Source organism: Cydia strobilella, chromosome 14 (assembly GCF_947568885.1).
Source record: "Cydia strobilella chromosome 14, ilCydStro3.1, whole genome shotgun sequence".
NCBI classification, from domain to species: Eukaryota; Metazoa; Arthropoda; class Insecta; order Lepidoptera; family Tortricidae; genus Cydia; species Cydia strobilella.
Window position 1 is genome coordinate 8,951,287 of NC_086054.1, and position 18,734 is coordinate 8,970,020.

The window sequence follows — 18,734 nt, forward strand, 5'->3', positions numbered from 1 at the left end:
CGCCGAGGCACTGTATGCGGAAATCAACCCATTATCATGCGGTTTTCGTCGTAGGAAACATCAGCTGTAGTTTCATCCATGCAGATTTTGTGTTGAACGATTAAACTGTGTTCAAAATAACACTTTTCTGAATAGTTTTTTGAATAACGGGGAGTATATATTTATATTCATATTCTTTATTTGTATTGATCATACATAGTCATAGTTGCGTTATTTACATTATTATATACAATAGGTATGTCAGAAATATATACATTTAGAATTAGGTATCATTGTGAACATTGGAAAAATAATAATAATCTGTTATTTGATTCTTTAGCCGTTTTTATGAAACATATTTTACATATTCCATTCTGAAGAGATCAGATTTAAGAACTTTTTATGGTTTTGTACTGGTTTTGACACGACCTGAAGAAGTTTAGTTAAAGTGAAAGTCCTGCGTGAGATGCGCGCCAATCACCAGCGTCGTATCAAAACCACAACGAATTGTTATATCAGAATCGGGCTCTAGGTATATTTTTATCTACATGTGGTCTTGTACACGATAAACTTGGTACTAATACCTACCTATACATATGTGTTACACTAGACGACTACCGACGAATATTTTTTGTGACCAATGTGTTTTGTGGAGTGATATAACTTACGTCAGTAGTCACACCGGTCCCACGTAGAGTGTGATAGTCGCGTATTTGTCATTTATCGTTGACGTTTATCACGTTACAACACTTACAACTACATACCTGAGTGTAAAAGCGACGCATCTCTTATATATTTATTTGATTTGTTTGGAAAACTTACAGCTAGCGTAATAAGCTAGGTACTTCGGATTTACATAGAAACAGTGAGCCAATTAAAAGTTTCCACAGGTAGAAAAAGTAGTAGTTTCCATAGCAATTACTTACGTAAGTAAGCTTAACAGCGTTTTTCAAAGACAGTTTATGGCACTTAGGCTAAGCGTATGCAGACGCAGGCGACGCAGTTCCACGCAGCGCAGGGCAGAGCAGATTTTGTAAAGTATGGAATTGTAAACTAAGTATGTCGGTCCCAACTGCCCCTTCCGTAAAATCTGTGCTGTGCTGCGTCGCCTCCTGCGTCTCAGCATACGCTTAGCCTTAAGGCGCCCACTGACTATCAGTCCGCCGGCCGATATCGGCCCGTCAGTTGTTCGGAACTGTCAAACTTTTGTTCTAACTGACAGGCCGATATCGTCCGGCGGACTGATAGTCAGTGGGCCCCTTAAAGCTTTAAATTCAACAGTATACAATGTATAATGTGCTCCTTTATTGTCGTATCGCACAGCGGGTAAAAAGCGTTCACAGTGCAATAAAAGACCGACTTTTCCTTTTGTCACATTACTCAAACAAATACTACCGTTTGAATAACATTTTATATGAAGAATGGCAAAAACATTAAAAGAGGCCAAAAAATCGTTCACCGACTTGTCTGTCTTAACCTGTCTGCCTGTGAATAAACCTGTACGAAAGCTGGCGCGGATTTTACATGAGAATTTCGACAGTTCAGTGCAAATCTTGCAACTGAATCTACCAGTATACAAAATTTTAGTGTACAAAATTATTCAGGAATCTCACTTCAGGATTATTCGATAACTTTCTGTCTAACGTAGACCTGAAGCCTGAAATTTTATTCATAAGGCAGTAAATTTCCGCAAATGACTGTAGATTGAAAGGAAGGGAGTTATTGGTGGCGGATGGGTGAATTTCCCGCTTCCCCAGAACCGTTTCCCACCAATTGGAAGCCCAGGCGCCATTTCATTGCATTTGCCTCGTTTCCTTCAGGATCTTTTCAGGAAAATGAACGGAACAACAATTTTCTTTCTTTATTAGATACTTTTACCTACTTCTTCTTTAATAACTAGTAGTAATATTGAAAGTACAACACAGGTAGTGGTTAGCATATTGGATCAAGTTATAAATAAGTATCTAAGTCAGTAAGTAAACACTGTACTGTACGAAAAAAAAGAAATATATGGTTATATCAGATAGAACAGTAAATGTAATGCCCGTGTTACAACAACGCTATATGTAACATTAAATACCTTTTAGATTTTTTTTTAAATTAACTGCCATTTCGTTATTTTAAACGTACTTTAACCATACCCCGAAGTTAACGGAATTCAATATAATCACAGTATGTTTTTCAAGTAAATATACCTAAATAAAAATATTGACTAACCGGCCCGAACACATTTTTTTACCAATTTCTGTCTTTGTACGACTTTCGCTGTGCTTTTCGTAACTGTAAAATACTAATTCATTTAAAATATAATACGTTATTTATGTGTCTTTATATCTTCACGGTTTATCCGATAAACCGATAAACTTTATCGGTTGCATCTTAAAAGAAATGAGTACTCGTCCGATCCTAAAAGTTGTTCAGAGTTTACGAAAACGGTTGCAATCTCACCTTTCAACCTAAGTTAAAACAACGCCTTGTTAGGGGTGTATTGGTTTCCCGCGTCGAATGATGAATAGGCTTGATGTCAAATCTTTATTAATGGTATCAATCGATCAGGTTTGTTTTTGGGATCAAATGTATAGTCAAAGGCCGACAGTCGTTCTTCACTCGCGAAACGCTCCTAACAAAACAAAACCATAAGTGGACGTAACATCAAGGTCACTGAGAGCCCATCTTGAATGTATGGAAAATAAGTAAAATTGCGATTTTGTCGGTGAAATATTGCGTTTGTGCATATAGTTGCTGTACAATCTTTTTTTTGGATAAAATGCAAGGAATCGAATTGTTTCTTTATTCCTTTTTGGAAGTTAAATAAAACTTTAAATTAAGAATCTTTAGATCCTGTATTTTTTTATTATTTTAATATCTACATTATTATGATAAATTGTTCATTTGCTATCTATTTTACTAGATTTTGTTATAACATTCAGCATGTGTCATCATCCCTATTGATGATCCCTATGACAGTTATTTCAAACCTCTTTTGCTTAGTCAAATTAAAGAATAATTTTTTTACCACATATTTATTACTAAAATGTTATATTTTTAAATAAATTAATGTGATGATGAACTTCTACAAAATGTCTACAAACATTTTACGTGACGGCTACTCCATATAAAAATGATCATATTAGGGATCACCATTCGACGCGACACGTATTTAATGACTGAAGTAACAAACCTGGTTACTAAAGAATGTCATACTATGTACAGTCGCCAGCAGATATATCGGAGCGGCCGAGGCGATCAGAATATCTAAACACGCGCTCTAACGCCTTCACGATAGAGGCGTGTTCAGATATTTGTGAGCACCTTGGCCGCTCCGATATATCTAATGGCGACTGCACCAGTGTCCTTCGCTCATTATTGTACTGCATAGCAACGGACTATTTCCAGTGACCCATTTAGCCAGTTAGAGGGCGCGTGTCGAGATGACCTGAATTCGATTCCGGACTAGGGTTGTCTTACAAATAGCAAGTGCTGATTAAAAGAACAGATTCTTGTGCCCGTGGCCATGGGTGACTAATGATACTCGGAACTTTGTTGTCTACTCGCAGCTTTTTTAAATTCAAGATTATCACTGATACAAAAAACTTATCGTGTTTATATTTTTAAATGGCAAGGCAATGCACGAATTTGGCGAGCACTAGATAAGTCATTGTTTCTTTGAAAAATGCATAAAGGTGCTTTTGAGTAAATTGCAAAACGGGGAAACTTAATTTGGCAAATTGGCGTCTTGATAAGTGTTGTCAAATTACTGAAATTACAGTGTTTAGAAATTTTCGAACCTACCTGAACTTGCGTAAAAATATTTTTGTTAAGTATAAGAATAATTTTTAAACTGACCGAGTAATCGTATAACACACCTAACAGTCTTAACTTAGAGCGTTTTTATTTTATCGAAGTACCATTTTCTTAACAAAATAGGAGAACGATTCTAATTAAACAATTTGTTATAGTTTTAAATTTGTTTTGAGATGACCTTGACGATAGTCTTGGTGATTGGCGCGCATCTCACGTACGACTTTCACTTCACGTCGCACCACTCAGCCTGAGTGATCTTCAAGGTCGTATCAAAATAAGATCAACAAATTGGTGAATTACACCGTCAATAAATAGTAATTAAATTACTGAATCTTAGGTTTAATCCGTAATTTATATTCATGAGATGGTTCATGGTTTCTCAATTAGCAATTTTTATACTACTGGATGATTTTACGCTAAATTTAAAAATTTGACACAAATGACCCGATTACACAATACACATCCCTACTATAGTTAACTCGTGGTTGCGCCAGTCTAGCTGGCTGCATGCGAGATGCATCGATATAAGCGACGTCTTGCAAAGAAAATTGAATTTTTATTGGCCTTCTTTATAGCTGGAGGCGGTACAATATACTGGAGCAAGTGACAATAAAATAATAGTCAGTGCAATTATGTGTTATTTTTTAACTACATATTGCACAATAGAATAATAGTTATTTGTTTAACAGGGGGGCAAAATTGGTGTTTAATTATTAATCACTCGTGCTAATATTTATTGATACACGAACAAATGAAAGATTCTAAAATTGAACCACGTGCGTTGCGAGGGCTTCAAGGAGGGTTAAAATAATTTAACTCCTGAGGGTTAATAAACGTTCACAATTTTTGGTCAAGGTAGAAAAAACGCGGAATACATAAATAGGTATAAAAGCGTATGTTAAAAGTGAACAGTGGTTAGGTACCTATTGTTTGCAGTCTGATTAGCTGATAGTCACAAATAAATTTCAGTTTGTTTTACTTTTAAAATGCATAATTACCACGGTGTCAAGTAAATAATAAATGTTTCACACCTCAGCAACACGTAGACGTGTTAACATTCAGAAGAAGTTTTCGGATGATATATTATGCTTTTATACGTAACACTCCACGATTGTGTTCCGCAGACACATGTTACATATTAACTCCGTGAAAGTGACATATAACTTGGAAACTAGATCAAAAGATTTTCCTGGTACTATGACATATAAAACTATGCTCCATATAGGTCAGACGTATAGCTTAATATATTACATAATGCTTACATTAGATTGTTTTCGGTGTCTGTATTTGTGGACGAAGTTCGCTGTAGCATTGATAACGTAATAACCTGGTGTTTGTAAATACTCGGAAACGGATGGGCGCCAAAGGGCATTGAATACTTGTGCATCTCTTAGATAATACATTGAAGTATTAACTTGTGGAAATAGAACAATATTCCTTATTCTATTTTTTTGGGCATTCTACAAAACAGTATACTCTGAAGGGGACGTGACGCGTATGACAGCTATCTACCTTAATAACCTGCAAAAATCTGTATTATATACTGTTGAATTTAAAGCTTTAAGGGGCCCACTGACTATCAGTCCGCCGGACAATATCGGACTGTCAGTTAGAACAAAAATTTGACAGTTCCGAACAACTGACTGGCCGATATCGTCCGGCGGACTGATAGTCCCTTAAAGTTATCAAATGTTATTACTTATATCAAATACAGAATGCTGAGCTTTATTAGAAGTGTTAAAAAAGCGTCACGCACCCGACACTTTTCTGGAATGCCGCTTTCGCTTTTGGCCCGAATAACCCAATTAAGTATAAACCTCGGTTGAACTTTGTCATTGAGTGTAAAATAAATAGTATCTCCGAAGTGATCAGAAGTGTAAAGATAATTCAGGGGCTAGAATTAATAGGTTTGTAATATTAAATAATTAATATGATTAAAATGGTGTGTCGTGGAACACTCGGTTGGAACTAAAATAAGAAAGGCTGGTGACGTGTTCATGATCATATTCATGCTCATGGTCATGTTTTTGTCTTGTCTCTTATGTTCTTGTGTTCTCGTGTTTTGTTTCGTTTCGTTTTGTTCTGTTCTGTTCTCTAGTATAGCTTGTGACGCCAATATTTAACATTTGCATCTATCGCACTAGTATGGTACGTGAAGCCAATATCAAACAGTTGCATCTATCGCAGTAATATGGTCTGTGACGGCAAAATCTTACACTTTTTTTCGTCTAGCCCCCCATCCGCAAACCGTCCGATAAGGAACTTTGTTACAAAATTCTAGAATTTTATTTTTGGTGTAATCAGTAGGTATGTAGGTGTACATAAAATAAACATGAAAAACTACTATAACAGGAAAACGCACTAGGTCTTGAGTAAACGATTTATTTTGAACTGGATACACTACAATGCTTGAGACCGACGCTTCCCTGGATAAGGCGGGAAGCCATCTTGACAGCTCGCCCTGATGACAGCTGCGCTGTCAGTTGGGGCGCGTTCAGAAGCCCGCTAACAATACATGCCATTTTGATTCCAATTTACCATTCAATCGGTTAATGACCTTCTGTTTTGAATGTTGAGGACAAATTCAGTTGTCGCAAACGGAGAACTATTAATACTTATGTGATACCAATCGTATCGTGTCATATCTTATGAGGCTGGCATTGGCAGACACTGCTTATTTCCTCGTTGAATTATGTTTTTGGCAAATGTGGTCTGCATTGTTTGTAAATTGTATGTCACATGCCATAATGCAGACAGGTATTGACCGGGTAATGGAACGTGATTACCTATTGTATTGTTTTTGAGCTCCCGATATTTCGACGCAGTTACATGCATCTTGTTCACTGGTGGCTGAAGATAGCGGGTATCCTGGGGTGCCTTTTACTTACTTATACTTATATTGAAAGGATTTGTATGCTTGTCATAATCGGTTGTGTTTTTGACGTTGTTTGGGACATTTTGAACACCATAAATCGGCCTGGGCCAACCTCACCATAAACTTGACTAACTATGTTGTCACCTGTAATGTTAATCTATGTGGCATGTAGTTACGTACAAATAGATGAATATCCGGCCGGCGAATTCAACAACGACGCATATTCTTAATGTTGAACTTGGCTCTCATTTCACATTTATGTTTTTGATTTGATCTTTCTTTCAAGACATATTTTTAATGAATGTTGAACGTACGTATATAATGAAGCTCATGTGCGCGTACATCCCACGAGTAGGATATTTATCTGCTGGAAACATTGCATTGGCAATTGTAACAGTTTTATAACCGTAGCATCATAAATCGCGCAATATAGGAAACTGGACTGGACGCGGCTATCCAAGAAAGACCCGTATATTCATACTAGTTTAACGTCATGAGGGTTCAGATGAAGTTGGTCCAAGCTGGCGCCCGGACCTATGGAAATAGAACGAAATGACGTAAACATGAGATAAAACAGTACGAGTGTTATATACAGTCAACATACACTAGGTGGGGTTTCCTAGACATTGTGATAATAAAAAAAAAGTTTTAATAGTTCATGCTGTCTTTTATAAATAATCTGAAGCAGAAATAACAGAAGAATCACGCCATTGTACCGTTAAATAAATGTTTATTATCAATCAGAAATCAAAAATTCCTAAAAGTCGATAAATATGAGCGCTGACGGACCAGCGGTAATGTGTGTGGATTCCAATTTCCAAGCCGGATGTCGAGGGTTCGGAACCCGGCTCGAACTAATGAGATTCTAAGAACTTGTGTGCGGAATTCAATTTGATACTTACGAGTATTTTACCAACTGAATGAAAACCGATCTAATCTCAATAAGGTCTACTTACTCATCTGAGTTAAAAACTCTGATGACAGTCGCTAAAAACATTTCCTGTGCCAAATCTTGGGATTCTCTTCTCTTCTTCATTTCCTGTTACCCTCTGCTGGGGTGTAGGGCTCGAATCTTGTCCTTCCATTAATCTTGGGATTAAGATGTTAAAAACCCCTCGGTCCCCAGTTACCCCGCTTGACGGTAGGTACTTACCTAGTTTGCCAAAGTCCTTTCCATCCACTTGTTTTAGCATAAAGTCAGTTCGTTGTATCTAGTTTCTGCACTGAGCACTAAGCTATTTAAATGCTTAATTTAATGGGTATGTAAAATTAACGTTTATTCATGCAAATTCACTCCCACACAACTACTAGTGCGTGATAGACCATCGCCCATAGATTACCTATCCTACTTTTCCACTCCAACGTAGTAACTAATGATACAACTATTATTATGTATGTATTGACAAAACTAGTTTTGTCGAAATTTTCATATTAGACGAACACTATGTCCTCTCAAGTTAAAAGTCTCTGATTGTACTTTTCGTTACACACTAAACCACGGGAAAATCTATAACCACGTTTACTCGACTCGATTGAAGACATGCGAACCACGCATGTTCTCAGAGCCATTCGGGAATGTAATTAAGTGAAACCTTTCGATACATTGGAACATCTATCAACGCTACAATTTCTGGAGTCACTGAACTGGATCAAGGTCTTTCTTGATTAATAAATAAGTAGCTGTTTCACAATCGTATTTTTTTTACAATACATTACCTTAGATACCTACCTTCTTAACTTAAATGTATAGTAAAAACAAAATTATGTAGGTAACTACATAAAATATATAGTTTCTACGACTTTCATAGTCTATAAAGTTATTATCATTACGATTACAATGTTTACAAGTAATTTCTTTCCGCACTGACCTTGCTCACACAAGTTTCGCGTTCAATCTAATGGTTATAAATTATAATCAATACAAAATAGGCCCGATCTCGATTGCGCAGGGTTATAGAAGTAGTTATTAAATGTAACAGTAGCTCTAGATGTGCTGGAGCCAAGGCAACTGATGTAGGAAGAATAATCAATGAGAATGTTTATTTATAGCTCAGCGCGCGATTCTTATAAAGCTACGTTCAGGCTAGTACCTGGTCTACTGCTTTGATAGATCTTTACAAAAGAGAAATCTGAAAGGCTGATCAAACATGGTAAACTCTCGTTATACATTTCCCGGAATTTCTTCTTCACTTCGCCGTTTAGTCACTTTTGGACTATTACTTAATCCACGACGTCAAGTCAGCATTTTTTGACCTTCTCCTCTGCCTGACTAGAATTTTTTGAAAATAAAACGCGTTGTGACGTTCTAAGTAACAACTAAAATATTCATACCTACCTTTGTTGTCGAAACGCGGCTATCGATGTGCACTTTGAATGATTTATGATAAAATTAATTCTCTTCAGTCGCAAGTTTTGGGCTAGTTCGTAATAAAGCTTTAAGTACAAATTTAATATCATAATGATTCTCGTTTTTATTAAAAAAAAACCGGACAAGTGCGAGTCGGACTCGCCCACCGAGGGTTCCATACTTTTTAGTATTTGTTGTTATAGCGGCAACAGAAATACATAATCTGTGAAAATTTCAACTGTCTAGCTATCACGGTTCATGAGATACAGCCTGGTGACGGTGACAGACAGACGGACAGACGGACAGCGGAGTCTTAGTAATAGGGTCCCGTTTTTACCCTTTGGGTACGGAACCCTAAAAATACTCTTACGCATGTCTAGTATCGACTTAAGAATCCTCTTGCGTTCCCGCCGTGCCAATATGTAGCCGTTGCCGGAAGATTTTCTCAATAGTTCTTTGAACAGTTTAAATACCTAGGTACCTTAACATGGCACGGACATGTTGCATGGGTTATTGTAAGTGTTAATCTTATGTGTATTTCATTAATTATTAGATTACATACATCAGCGATATCATACTCGTACTTAGGTAGATATATCTGTCCTTTACTACCTATTGTTTGTCACATTACCTGTTTTTACCCTTTTCATAATTAACATATAGAATCCTAAATGTTATCTCTATGGGAGGCGGAATTTAGCTCGCTCGTAAGGATGGAGGTAAAAAAATTCTGAAGTGGTTCACCGGGAATGTCCCCGATGTTACATGAGCCCTTTTAAATTAGCGTTAGTATTGCTGATGCTGGTTGGCTACTATCCAAGAGCAGGCATCTCCAAATTACAAAGATTTAAATCTTCAGTCTACAGATAGGCCTGAATTTAAATTGGAAAAGTGATTAGCGGGTTTTATATTAGGCATGATATCTTAGGGTATCAACGAGATTGTATCAGCACCTAGACATTATTGATAATTTCACATGTCATAAACACTTAACTGGTTAATGGTACACTACGGGTATGAGTATCTCCTTGCAATAAGTTATAATGTTCAGTTAACTGCAATAATACTGTAGTTATTATATAAACAGGTACCTATTAGTAAGTAAAGTATCCGGAGATCTTTCCCGATTACACTAAATAATATTTATTTTTGCCCAAGAAACACTAAAATTTTGATCGCTTTTTGGTTTGAATTCAATGTCATATTTTTATCTAATTAGAATGGGAGTTTTCTCCGTGAAAAATATGATATATGTTCGAGTTTTTTTTTCTCCTTCTCACTTACAGTTAATGTTGGTTTTTTCTTCATTGTTACAAATGTTGCAATCGACTTTTAATAACAACCAACAGCATTGTAGGTACATAGGTAGTGGACGGTAGTTACAATGTAAGCAAATAATATTTATTGTGACGAATAAAATAAAACTGAAGCAAACAATTTATTTTTCCTTATCAACCACACGCGGCGGTTGCCTAAGAGCCGATACGAGTAGATACAATGGTTGCGCAGATCCAATTTATAGTTATTAACGCGTAACAATAGTTACAATGAGGTTGGTATTTGTAGTTGTTTACCTCATTACCAAACAATTATGTACTTACAATTAATGCATAGGTGTTTTTATCGCATTTGCGTACTAGTTCACATATTTTTTTAACTCTTCTTAACTACTATACTGTTGCATATAAATGAAGACCACACGGGAACTTAGGAGTCTTGGAGATTTTAGATACTTTTAAACTGTTAATTATTTTAATGGTATAAAATGTCCTGGTCTGAGGTCTAATGTCAAAGGCTGTTTTAACTAGAATCGACAGACTTAGTTTAAAACAAACTGAATAATGATTGCTTCCAGCTGAAACTTGTAGTTGTCCACATTCATTTCGTCAAGCCCCTGCTCTGAATGTCTGTGCTGTATTGATTTTTGTAAACTTTTCCAGAGCCTTCCGTTTAGCCTAATCTTACTAAATTCCTGCCATCTTCTGTTGCAGACAAGTCCTATCCCATATCAAGAACATTCCCGAGCTGATCCTCCTGGGCAGCGAGTCTCCGACCGCCCGCCGTTTGCCCATCTTCTCCCTCATGGTGAAGCATCCTCGTGGCACGTTCCTTCACCACAACTTCGTGTGCGCGGTCCTGAATGACGTGTTCGGTATCCAAGCCAGGGGCGGCCTGAACAGCAATATGAACTACGGCTCGGATATACTGGGTATTGATGACCAACTGCTGAAGGAATATGAGAAACTGCTGCATGTCGAAACGTGAGTAGAGTATTTTAGCAGTGATTTTAACACATCGTGATTTATAATTCAAGTTTGAACATCTCGTACGTAAAATTGTGATAGGTTCGGCACATACCGGCTTGGTGTTTGCAGATGCTTATATAAGTTTGAAAATTCCAATCCCCAAATTATTTGAGTTAGCAAACAATGCAAAGTCAATATTGCTTTAACCGTGGTCATGGTACGCATTCTTTTAGACCGGGTTTTAGGTGCCGAAAATATTTTGCTAAATCAAATAAACGAGTATTAGGATGACAGGGAAATATACTTAGTACGTAAATACTAATAAACACGGGTTATTATTCAGATGAAGGTCGTTTTAGCTTACATCCAGGTAGTTAATAACTCGCTAATTCTTACAGACAAAAGGAGATAGCACGAGTGAGGAAACTAAGCGCAGTCAAACTTCCTGATGTACCCATACACAACGAGCACCTCAGGCCTGGCTTCTGCAGAGTCTCCTTACAATACTTCATGTCCGACAGCGAATTGGCGTTCGTCCTCGAGGCATTGAAAATGGTTGCTACTGAAGGATGGAAGATATTGCCGCAATACGTGGTGAACCCACAAACGGGACAGTGGAAACATCACACATGCTCCACGCTAAGAGATAGAAGATCCCTATACTCATTGAGGTTCAATGACGGAAAAGTTACGGCCAACGAAAGAAGAGTCTCGGGTAAGCACACAATGACGCGTAATGATTGTGGGAATGTTTATATCTATGATAGTTATGACAGCGACTTTTTATAGTCGCACTGTTTGTAAATCATTAAACATGCTAACGGTTATTTCAGGTCCTGGGATATTCCCGCAAACATATACAGAATGCTTGCAAACTGCCAGAAATCTATTCAACCGGGCAAGAAAATTAGCAATGAAATGTTCGACGGCTGAGCCGGAAGTCAGTTTCAACCCGCGCATCGACTATCTGCGCTGGTTCATGTTACCCAAAGAGGCCCATGACCTTCTTCTGGGGCGGTCAGCGAATGTCAAGCATATTGTACCATTTGATCCTTCCGGATACACTGGGGCCAGAAAGAGTCTACACACGAGAGCTAATATCACCTCATCACCTATCTTAGGTTCGTCACCTCGTCATTTCAGTCTTTCGGCTATCGACGACTGTCAGATATTAAGATTCAAGCAGAAACAAAAGTTCTTTTCAAGAGAGTCTAGTCTTAGAGAGACGCCGCCAAAGGAGGAAGGTACTCCGACGTCGCATCCAGTTAAGTTTGCTGTTGGAGAATCAATATCGCCTCTCCGCCTGTGTCCGCAGTCAGCGCAGCCTCTGCTGATTCGATCAAGATGCTACAGTTTAGGATCGGATAGTCCTGCTGTAGCATTCAGTGCACAAACAAAACTGAACCTCGGGTTGAAGGAAACTAGTCCTAGCAGTATCATCGAGAAAACTAGTTTCTGCAACTGCGGGAGTCAGACTGATCTCCAATCGTTGGATGATCCCATGATCTCACCTCCAGTATTTCCTTTTAGTACTCAAAGCAGCACATCTGACTGTAGTCAGCTTGGACGTTCATCTCCAACGACGTCTTTGACATCGCAGACATCTGAGGATCTCCAGGCCTATGTCAAAGAGATGACAAAAGATATATGTACTGAGATTAAGTCAGAAATCCGCGAAGTAATATCCAGGGTAGATGATATTTTGGAAAATTCTGAAGCGCTTGATCAGTCAAATGTTAGTATAAACTCAATTTCTAGTCAGAGTGATAGGAATTCTGTATCAGTGATGGACGTAGCTGAGTATCTAATGGGAATGTCAAAGGAAATGGCTTCTGAAGTCAAGAGCGAGATCAGGGAAATGGTTAATCAGGTTGACGAGATGATATCACCTGAATACACCGGAAATGGTTCAAGAAAAAATTCACCTCCACAAACGGGGAGAAAGAGGATAGAATCTGGGCCGGAGTTGGGATTAGATTTGAAAAGAACGTCGCAGTGTTTGAGAAAGTGTCCCACGAGCCCTGTTCTGTCGACTCAGTTAGATAATGAAGATGAAAACATACGTTTCAAAAGATCGCCATCCTCACCTTCGCCTAAATCTGCTCAGTACACACCTCTGTACGAAGCTTCGGGCCCGCACAACATTTCTTTTAACTCCAGTGAAACTTCAACGCCCGAGACCATCATCCAGGTGGTGACGTCACAGAACTCTCCAAACATACCCAAGTCGATAAGCTCAAACAAACTCTCTGACGACGAAGCTTGCTCAGAAACGACCTGTAGACATTGTTCTGTCAAAAAACATTGGTGCCAAAACCCTTCAGATAGCTCACAAGACAGTGGAATTAACATGTGTTTCACTGAGGCTGAATCATATTTAGAGTTCGGTAAGTGTTATTATTTTAGCAAGAATTTACGGCAGAAAATTCTAGTAACATAAATCAATCAAAACATGCATCAAATTACGCTATGGCTTTATTACAAGTACCATTCATTGTTTTTATGAAATCTAGTTTTGTACAGTTGTTGTCTAGTTTTGATCCGCCATTTTATTGATTGATCAAATGAAGTGCTTTGGGACGACAACATTTTATTGTGTTATCTTTTTACCGCGTGAACGATTAACCTATGCCACTTTGTGCTATTAATTTGAAATGATTTTTACAGTAAAATGGCGAACGTCTTCTGACCCAACAACAACCAACAAAGCCAAGAAGCTGCAAGGTAGACTGAGAATGTGCCAAAAACATGACAAAAGCGAGGTGCCAGACATCATCGAGGGGGTGCCTGCGTGTTCTGGTGACCACGGACGCTCCGTCAAGCGATATAGTGAGGTAGTTGCTGAAGGAAGAGTGGTATTTGACATACCTGACGATCAGGAGAATAAAGACAGGTCAGTTAATTAGTCTTACAACTTATGGTACTTTGAGTAATGACAGTTTTGCATAAAATAATAATTTATTTTAAAAACGTACAGTTAATGGTATATATACAATCATAAAAAATAACTTAAACTTATCTAAATTAACTAAAATAATTTAAAAAAACTAATTAACCGGGTGCAAAGGTGCCCATCACACTTGCCGCATTACCACGTTGGATAGCGATGGCCAACCTAACATGTTTTGCATTAGTCATTGTAAGGATGAATCAAGCAAAAATTTCCAGCAAACCTGTCAATGTCTTGCTGGTCTAGGATGTCTTTTCTTGAGGACGTAGAAACTAAATACAATACAACGTTAATCTATCAGGAAATAGCCGTTAGTCAAAGATAATACTCTCGTTCTAGAACTTGGCAATAGTCTTATCCCATGTCAATTTGCTGCAATAAGCTGGTGTGTTTATTGGCAAACCGTCAGGCGGTCTGTTATGCTTCATTTCACAATTTATTACGCTAGTCAACGGACAAATTATCGTTCACACTTTGACTTTTATCCTTTTGTTCCGCTACACATTTTAATGTACATGTAATTATGTTTAATGAGTAATGATGGCATTCCATCTGACCCATCTGTCCAATATCTTGGTCCAATGTGTATTTGCGTCTCACATTTTGCTTAATGAGAGAGTGAGACGCAATTCACATTAGACAAAGAAATTGGACAAGTGTAATACCATCCTAAGATCAAAGAGGATATAAATAATAGGATAGAGCGGTACTGTCTGAGTAAATTTTGTAGCCACAGTAAATTCACTGCCATCTATCGACACAATTAAAACTAAAAATGAAGATGTATATATAAAAATACCATAAAATGTATTTATATATAGATAAATGATTGCATTTATTATTTTTATATGATTTTGACCCATGTTTTTTCACTGAAACGTGGTGGCGCCATCTGTTCGAGAATCAAATTTTCTTGATTTCCGAGGCACGCTTTTTCCTTAGACTGTATCCATCTAATACATAAATCTTCTGATACATAAATCATCTAATATATAAATCTTTGCTAAGATAGACAAAGAGGTTTATCACGTGGATATTATGGTGTCTAAAAGGTCGAGATGAGTCATACCAACCACAAGGTGCTATCATCCAAGCATCCAATTACCCAGCACTCGTTTACAATTTTTTTTTCATACATGTTTCCGGAGTCCGGAGGTGGCGGGTTCAAACCCCGGCTCGTACCAATGAGTTTTTCGGAACTTATGTAAGAAATATCATTTGATATTACCAGTCTCTTTCCGGTGAAGGAAAACATCGTGAGGAAACCATACTAATCCTAACAAGGCCTAGTTTCCCCTCTGGGTTGGAAGGTCAGATGGTAGTCGCTTTCGTAAAAACTAGTGCCTACGTCAATTCTTAGGATTAGTTGTCAAGTTGACCCTAGACTCCCATGAGCCGTGACAAAAATGCCGGAATAACGCGAGTAAACATTTTGTTCATTAAGTTTTAATTGAAGCAGAAGAAAGGGGGATACAGCCGTTTAGCCAAAATATTTTTCGCCAAATTTCACTTCCCAACAAACTTATGGCATCAGTTTCATTTCCCAAATGAAATTTTAGCAAGTTTTTTACTTCGCAACCATTTCATTTCCCAACCCCATACTTGCGAAATGAAAATGACGTACTAGGTTGGGTTAGGTTAGGTTGGATTATGAAAATTTGCGAAATGAAATTTTGCCAAATGATAATTTGCGTAAAATAGTTTGGGAAGTAATACTTTGGGAAACGATTTTTGGCAATACATTAGTAAACCGAAGAAATGATTAATAATGAAATTGATGAACATAGGTACTTTGGTAAAACTTATATTTAGGTCGGTATTATTACTTACTTACTTAACGGTAATATCCGAAGATACTTACCTACCTAAATTAAAATCTAAAAAAATATAACAACGATATGTTTTTTAGGATCAATAACAAAAGAGATTTCTTAAGCAATCAGTTCGAAACTGCACTATCGTATCCAGTATGCATCTCTTGGCAATCCTACCTATTTCTACTCAGGCAGCGGTGCCAAATGGCAGTGCCAACGTTATCGGCCCTGCCGGCGTCAAGCCGCTCGACCTTCGCTAATCATTCGAGAAAGATGATAATATATTTGATTTCTTTTGAATTAATTTAATGATTGACGAATTTAGATGTAGATAAATAGGCGATTGTATTTTTTTATTTATGTTTGATTTTACATATTTGTCTAAATAATATTGGAATCTATGCATATGTACATTTGCCGTCGTCGGTAAAATACGTATTTCTTATAATGTAGGTACCTGCAATCTGCAATAATATCTTACACAAAGAATCGCTTAAAAATACCCGACACAAACTTATTTTTGGAGTCATAACTGCATGTCAAGATTCTAACTTAAAATCACTCGCTTCGCTCGTGATTCAATTATACAATCTTTCGCTTTCTCGGGACTCAAAATAAACACTCGCAGGAAAAACCAACTTTCCTCTCTTGTTGCACAAATAACTATTTCACCTCAGCAGCTCGAACAAGCCTACTTTCGTCACTCCCTGGAGTGACTAAAGTGCGACTTTCCTCACTCCAGGGAGTGAAACAAAGTAGCTTTTTAATTTAGTGAAGGCCATGAACTGCCACTTCATACTTCAGGGTCTATTACAAATTCGAAATACATTTTAACCTTTAATATGTTCTCACTACTGAGGTGAAAAATTATGTGTCAGTGTGTCACACGAGAGCAAAGTTATTCTACATCTCGTGTTTTTGAGTCCCTCGCTACGCTCAAGATTCTAACTTAGAATCACTCGCTTCGCTCATGATTCAATTATAGAATTTTCGCTTTCTCGGGACTCAAAATCAACACTCGCAAGAAAAACCCCCTCTCCTTTCCTCCTCCCTCTCCTCCCCCTCCTACTCCTCCTCTGTTGTTGCACAAATAACTATTGCGCGCTTTGTTGTTGAAGATTATTCCATTACAAAATATCGGTTTAAATTAATTTGACGTTTCAGTGTACAGAAAAATTGTTTCGACTCGGTTAAATAACTAGACAAAACATTATCGATAAAGCATTTTACGATGAACGTATGTAAATATACAATTACAAATACTTGTATAGTAATATATTTTATAGTGAGATATTTCAGTGATAATAACCCACCCATATTTGTTTTTTTAGTTAAGTATTTGTTTTTTTGTATGGATTGACATGTTATCAAATAATTAATTAAATTGTACGTAGTTATTACAAATTATGAATTTTATTTTATTTGTTTTTCACTTGTCTTCACTTGTTATTTAATTTATTTAATTTTATTATTAAAAATATATTTATTTGCTGACATGTCCCATAATTACTCAGTTTAATTTAATTAAGTTATAAGCATGTATGTAATTAGTTCGTAAGATTTCTAACACAATGCATTATTGTTAAAGACAAAAAAAAAAAAAATTCTTCAGTATACATTGCAACACGGTTTCTAAAGACGGCTTCATTTTGGCATAGAAGACCCTTTAGACCAACACAATAATCGATTTCTCGCTGCCCTTTACAACGGACTCCCCTAAATTTTACCTGATTGCCCGTCCCTCTTGCAGGAGACTTATTTATTACCCATAAAAAAAGAGTTGTAGATTGTAGAAGAGGTGTAGTCTAAGAAAAAATGGCGCCTTAAGTTCTGTGGCAACTAAAAATAGGCTACTTTTCTACTAGTCAAATTTGCTTCTATTTTAGAACTGTCAAAACGATTTGCTAATATGGAATTTATATGAAAACGAATATAGTGACGTTACGGTTAACTCGCCTACTTTTTATATTTCTATCCGATTTATTAAATAGAAATTGTGATTAAAAATACTGCTATCTACGAGTATGCTTTTTTTATTTATTTACTATCTACATTAGCTGTTAAATTTGAAGCACGAATATGTATTATATACATCTTATACAATCAGTGAATCTTTGCCCATAAATGGATGTAATTTAAGGAAAAGGATCCAACACACAAAAGTCTGTCAATAACATTTGAATTTACTGTCAAAACGAAAAGTCATTCTTTTAAATGACAAATCTATGAAGATGAATCCTTTTCGGTAAACTCTGAGTAAACTACGTCCAAATAAGCCCTCATCTCTTTCTAATACATGGTCACTATTACCAAAGCCCTTTTGATCACGTATTTCTGCAGAAAGCGACCAACTCCATCAACATAGTGAACTTGGCGGCTTTCTGCATTGATAAAAAATAATAATTGGTCACTCTACAAACTACGGTCCATTATATCTGCAATAATATAACAACTTCTAAGTCGAAGTGTTTTCCGTAGCAGATTTAAGGACAAACGGTCGAGCCGATCGTCGAACGCGTCGATCGGTTCGGAGAACAGCTCGCGCTCGAGCGGGTCGAGCGGCTACGGGACCGACCAGAGGGACTCGCGGGACGAGCTCTTTGAGAAAGGGTGAGGGAATTGTACTAACACTGCCCTTTATGTCTGCATGTATGAGATAAAACGTTTACTGAGATAATCTGAGTTTATCTATCATTGTTTTATTTTATTATTGGTTGTT

General features: G+C 37.2%; 1 protein-coding gene across 4 annotated transcripts in view; it reads left to right on the forward strand.

The window, feature by feature from the left end:
• Positions 1–18,734, forward strand: part of LOC134747102 (uncharacterized) — a 108,895-nt gene that overhangs the window by 83,823 nt on the left and 6,338 nt on the right. For 2 of the 4 annotated variants that reach the window (XM_063681670.1, XM_063681669.1), the window contains exons 6-10: positions 10,997–11,266; positions 11,650–11,966; positions 12,085–13,638; positions 13,919–14,144; positions 18,497–18,625. In XM_063681670.1, the coding sequence (XP_063537740.1) occupies positions 10,997–11,266; positions 11,650–11,966; positions 12,085–13,638; positions 13,919–14,144; positions 18,497–18,625 (2,496 nt within the window). The remainder of the gene's footprint in view (positions 1–10,996; positions 11,267–11,649; positions 11,967–12,084; positions 13,639–13,918; positions 14,145–18,496; positions 18,626–18,734) is intronic. The other 2 variants (XM_063681671.1, XM_063681672.1) reach the window with 1 other exon arrangement.